We start from the raw sequence: 5,936 nt of genomic DNA, 5'->3' as shown, positions 1-5,936 counted from the left end.
TCAACAACAAGAGAGTCTCAGGAAAAAGAGGGCTCAAATAGAATAGTATGTTGTGTATATTCATGACGAACAGATATTGTAAGACTGTAAATTTTCCCTAACTCCTTTATAGACTTAGTACCACATTCAGAGTCGCTGAGACCACAATGAAACACGGTCTGCTGTTTCTTCTACCCAGAAGTAACCATGGAAATGTTAGGAAGGAATAAAGAAAACTATTAACAAAAGTAAAAACATAAAATTAAATAATCTCTGATGGACAATAAGTCTCCACTGAACTTGACCCTATGCGCACCCAGTTGGGGCAGTACTCAGAGACTGGCACACATGCGCAGCCTGCAAGGGAAGCAGACACCAGGATCAGCTGGAAAAGGCTTTAAAAGGCTCAATCCTGGCTTGAGCCCTGGATTCCTCCACTCTGCCCTGGGATCATGAATCTCCACTGCTTCACTGAAGGAATCTGAGGCAGCATCTCCGAGGCCCCATGCCAGGACCATGTGGCACCAAAGTTTGGGTTGGGTGTGGCAAGATGGCCCAGATCATGAAACAACCAGCGCAAAGTTCGTTGTGTCTGTGCTTAGTCACTCAGTTGTGTCCGACTCTTTGCAACCCCATGGACTGTAGCCCACCAGGCTCCTTTGTCCAAGGGGGATACTCCAGACAAGAATACTAGAGGGGTTTGCCATGTCCTCCTCCAGGGGATCTTCCCAACCCACGGATTGAACCCAAATCTCCTGCACTGCAAGCAGATTCTTTACTAGCTGAGCCACCAGGGAATGTTAGTGGATGAGAAGTGGCCCTTTTAAATGATCACCTTAATAGACTATCACACAGAGACTAAAAGAAAAAAGTTAGTATCACAGTATTTGTACAAAACGACAGAACTTCATCTCGGAACTTTTGAGCAATGACCCTGCAGTCGACTGAGAGCCCACAGTGAGAACTGGCAGGCTAAGGAGCCCCTTCACTTACTCTTCTGGAATTGTATGAGCATAGTTGGGGACAGGGGTGGACTTATACCAGAAAGGGAAGGATTTCCAGGCCCTATAAGCACTCAATATGAATGAAGATTCTGAGTGACATGTGAGGGGTTCCACACCACAGAAGACCATCTCCCATCCTTCCCTCTCAGCTTATCTTACCTGTAGCAGCCATTTCCAGGAAGCCTCAGGTAGAAATGGCGAGATGAGATGTATGTGCCCTTCATACCAGGAGACTCGGGGGTTCACATCTTTGATGTGAGGCCTTGGCCTCAGGTCAGCAGATGGGACGTAGCCCAGCACCTACAGGGGTTAAGGGAAGGCATGGAGAACGACAGAGCATCGCTTACTACAGAAGAGGGAGCCCAGAAGAGCCCTCGCTGTCAGTCTCATGGGTTCCAGGAAAGCTGCTCGGCTTCAGCTCCCCAATTCTTCCAGCTGGGGGTGCTGACACAAGTGAGAGGCATGCAGTGAGCCAGCTGACAGTTCAGGACAGGGACGGCCCAGGACCCCTTAAGAGTCAAGGGAACGTCCACCTGCCAATCCTGTGAGAAGCTCCCCCGGAACCCCGCCTGTCCAAGTCCCGCCCCTACTGTCCTCCTCAAGCCAAGATGCGCATGACAGGAACTGACGTCCTCCTAAGCACGTTGGGGGTGTGACGCCATCCTTGACTGTGCCGCCATCTCTGACAGCTGTCATTGACGGTGGGCAGAGGGAGTCGTCCCAAGTCTCACTGGGTGTCGAGATCGGAGGTGATATGAGTTACGAGTGCAGGTATATGTCTCTGCGCCCCGAATCCCTTTTCCGTCCGAAAAGAGGGGGCCGCAAAACCTCCGGCCACTCTACCGCTACACTCAGACCAGAGGCTCCAGCCTAGCTCTTAGGCCCCAAGACCATCCACTAGGGGGTCTCGGGAAAGAATGCCTCGGTCAGGCTCTGCTAGACCCCAGCTCCGCTCAGCAGAGGGAGAGCCACGGGCCCTGGGGAGTGAAGGAGGGACTCTCGGGGCAATGAGAGTCTCCATACACCAGAACGGCAGCCATGTGTAACCCCCCAGTCACCGCGATTTGGCCGCGGATCATCTGGGCAGCAGCCGGGCAGCTTTAAAGGCTGAGGGGCTCCCTCACTGCAACCTCGTCTGTGGGACACTCAGGGAAGAGGGGACCTTGGTCTGAGGGGCCAGCAGCCGGTCAGTAGAGTGAAGATGTCAGGGTTTGGGAAGAGTCAGGATGAGGACCATCCTCCCCGACAAACGGGCAACTCAGGATCCTCCCCTGTGGTCAGCGCTTCCTCCTGGCAAAACATCGGGAAGAGGGGCGGCGGTCTGAGAGGGGAGCTTGGAGCCTGGTCGTGAAGGGGAAGCCACGAGACAGCTGAAGGGAAGGTCCTGGGACCCTTCAGTGGGGGGCTGAATACACCCTCCTCTCCTCATCTGGGTGACTGGGAAGGTGGCAGAGTCAATTTCAGATAGGAGAGGGATCTGGGTGTCTGCCGGAGAGGGAGCATTGTATATGGGGAGTCTCGCGCCAGTTTTCATCCTGACTCTGAATGTCAGCTGAGAGGACTTGCCTCCCCTGCCAGCCCCCACTGGCTACCCCTCTAACGCCCTCTGCTGCACCCCAGGGCTCACTCTCACTTGCTACTCAGCGATCACAGGTGGCCGGATGACCAGGTGAACAGGAGCCCTGTGGGTCCTAGAGCACTGGCCTCAAGGACCCCTCAGAGGCGGCTTCCATTCAAGCCAGGGAGGACTCTCCTTGCTGAAGGTGCTCACAGCATCTCCTTCTCCATCTTCCAGGTGCCCTCCTTGCCTGCCTTCCTGCCCGCACTCCCACCTGCGGACCCTGACCTGTGTCACCATGCCTCGGAGGCACAAGAACAAGTACCATGCCCACGGGAAACGCCACCAGGTCCGGGGGGACACTCAGGAGGCCCAGGCCAGTGCTGCTGCAGCCCCAGGAGAGGAGTGCCCCTCCTCCCCCTCTTCTGTCCCTAAGGGTTCTCCCCCGAGCACCCCTGATACTGGCAATCCCCAGGAGCTTCAGGGAGCCATGGCCCCTAGCTCTCCTGATGCAGGGCCTACCTGTGTAGAATCTGATGAAGGTGCCCAGGGCCCAGAGGAGGAAAGTGCAGGTGCTTCCCAGGCGGCGCCTGCCATGGAGAGCACTCTCAAAGATCCTCTGGCCAGGAAGGCCAAGATGCTGGTGGAATTCCTGCTGGAGAAATACATCAAGAAGGAGCCCATCACGCAGAAGGCCCTGATGAAGGTCGTCAGCAGGAAGTACAGGCAGCACTTCCCCGAAATCCTCAGGATAGCCTCTGAGCGCGTGGAGCTGGTGTTTGGCCTGGAGCTGAAGGAAGTCGACCGCAGCAAGAACATCTACGTCCTCATCAGCAAGCTCAGCATCGGGGGCAACGAAGGTCCAAATGATGAGGGTGGGGTTCCCAAGTCTGGTCTCCTCATGTTGCTCCTGGGGGTCATCTTCATGAATGGTAACCGGGCCACCGAGGAGGAGGTCTGGGAATTCCTCAATATCTTAGGAATCTACGCTGGGAGGAGGCACTGGATCTTTGGGGAGCCCAGGAGGCTCATCACCAAAGATCTGGTGCAGAAGGAATACCTGAACTACCGCCAGGTGCCCAATAGTGATCCTCCACGCTATGAGTTCCTGTGGGGCCCGAGAGCTTGTGCTGAGACCAGTAAGATGAAGGTACTGGAGGTTCTGGCCAAGATCCTCCATTCGGTCCCTAGTTCCTTCCCAGACCTCTATGAGGAGGCTCTGAGAGATCAGGCAGAGAGAGCAGGGCCGAGAGGCGCGGCCAGGACCCCAACCATGGCGAGGCCAGTGCCCCTTCCAGGGCCAAGTCCTGCAGCTCCTCCCACATCTAGGGAGGCGGGCAGGGCACTTTGTTCCCTTTGTGTTGGAAGACAGCAGTCACGCTCCTAAATAGTGCAGAGTAGTAGGGTGTAGGAAACAAAACCCATATGTTCTTACAGTTGTAAATGGTAAGCGAGTTTAGGTGCAGCTTGTTTTAACAAAATATATATCTGTTTTCTTTTATCCATATGAGAAATACCTAATGAAAGATGATTTAAAGTAGATAGGTAAAGAGATGAAGGAGGTGTTTAGTGTTTTCAAATGTGATTACTTTTGATACTGTTTATTGTGCTTCAGAATTCAAATGTATGAATCATAAATCAGTTTCTTGCTGTTTTAATGTTTTCAAAGTGTGGGGATTTGTAAAGCACACTGAAAGTATTGAATATGTTGTTCACAATCTAAACAAGATAACATGACACTAGAAGAGAATTTTTCTTGAAGAGTAGTCAAGCTTCTAGAGTGCAGGATCATAGGGGGTGGAGTAATAAAATTTAGATCTCATTGATCTTTCTGTTGCACACAAATAAATTCTATATATAATTTTTTCATTTATTTCAAATATTTTTACAAGAGTTTGCTTTTCTTCAGAGTATTAATTTGATAATGATACTGCTGTTATATTTATTGCTGTTATAAAAGTTTTAAAGGTACACTTTTGGTAGAATTGAAGATATTCATGAACCATCTATATTGTCTTTATGATCTGGAAATAGGTAACATAGCACTGCAAGAGATTTTCATGGAAATGTGAAAGACAACCCCAGAAAATACTGAAAAACACAAAGAAAATGGAGAAAAAAATAGAGTAAAAAGTCTTTCAGTTGTGGTTTACCTCATTTCTTTTAAACTTTCTTTTAGTAAAAATAAAAAATAGTTTTACTCATTGAGCTCATTTAAGAATATTTGTTTCTTTTGTAGTAATTTACTGCCTATTTTTGTTCCCTTCTGGATTAAAAATAATTTCAGATGGGAAGGTGGTATTTGAGGGGTTCATAGAAATCATAACTTTCATTTATTACAAAACAATACTTCTTAATCAGTATGCCACTGCTTTATATGTAGTACATGCATTGCAGCATTCATGCAGGATCGGATTTTGCAGACTCCGTTTATGGAGTTACGTGCAAATTTCTCAAGTTCACAAACTGATGAAGTGACCTTCCCAGGACTAATGCCCTGATCTGGATTAGTGCAGAGCCCACAAAGTGCCACTTCTCCCAGCCTAAGTCAGACATCATGTCTTTTCATTCATTTTTCCTCTAAACACTCCAAAAAATGTATGCCTGTTTTAAATCTCTCAGGAGTCACTGTCTTTCCTAGTTACATGTCCATCCTATGAAAAAAGGTTGTCATAAGTATATTGCCATTGTGCTGGGTTGTTTTGTTAGATGTTTCAGGCAAGGCACTGAATCTGGTCTCTGTGATTCCATCTTTGCCTGATGTGGCAGTACAATACAAATTTAAAGCCAAAATTAGCACAGCATGCAAGTGCCCTAAAATGGAATCCAACATTACAAACACATTTATTTAAAACTCAGACGAAAAGCTTGTGGGACACACAGACACATTTACACAAGTAACATGCATGTATATGTGCTATATATGTGAACATATACATATATATGTATATATATATATCTCGATATATACATATATCTGTTCATACAGATATAGTCAAACAGAAACAGGAAAGTATGAGCCTGTAAAGCAAAATATAATCAAGGTTCCTCTTCTGAGAGTGTAAAATTACAGGATTTGAAAATCATATTTATGTTTGATGCTTTCTAACACTGCTGAAACACATACAAAATACTATTAAACTATAAGATAATAGAAATATTCCAAATGAGAGAGATCAAAGATAAATGTATAACCTCTAGAGGTTTTTTTCCCCCCCTCCAATATTGATTAACTTTTGGCCTCATTCTATTCAGCCTCTGATTTACTCACTCCTATTCTAAATAGGGAAATGTATTACTAGTAGTAGGATCTGTGTACTGAACCAACTGAAGAGCTTCCCTCCAGGAGAAGTAGTAACTTATATTTTAAAAGAATAAATGATATCTATATCGAA

General features: G+C 47.7%; 1 protein-coding gene across 1 annotated transcript; it reads left to right on the top strand.

Annotated features, from left to right (window-relative positions):
- The first annotated feature begins 2,184 nt into the window (after positions 1-2,184).
- Positions 2,185-4,290, top strand: LOC122690533 (melanoma-associated antigen B4-like). Its single transcript, XM_043897467.1, is given in 3 exon segments — positions 2,185-2,327; positions 2,779-3,818; positions 3,821-4,290. Coding segments are annotated over 3 exon segments (1,233 nt in total). The 3' UTR covers positions 3,871-4,290.
- The last annotated feature ends 1,646 nt before the right edge of the window (positions 4,291-5,936 follow it).

Source organism: Cervus elaphus, chromosome X (assembly GCF_910594005.1).
Source record: "Cervus elaphus chromosome X, mCerEla1.1, whole genome shotgun sequence".
NCBI classification, from domain to species: domain Eukaryota; kingdom Metazoa; phylum Chordata; class Mammalia; order Artiodactyla; family Cervidae; genus Cervus; species Cervus elaphus.
The sequence above is the reverse complement of the archived record's forward strand: the minus strand, read 5'-3'. Positions and strand labels throughout refer to the sequence as shown.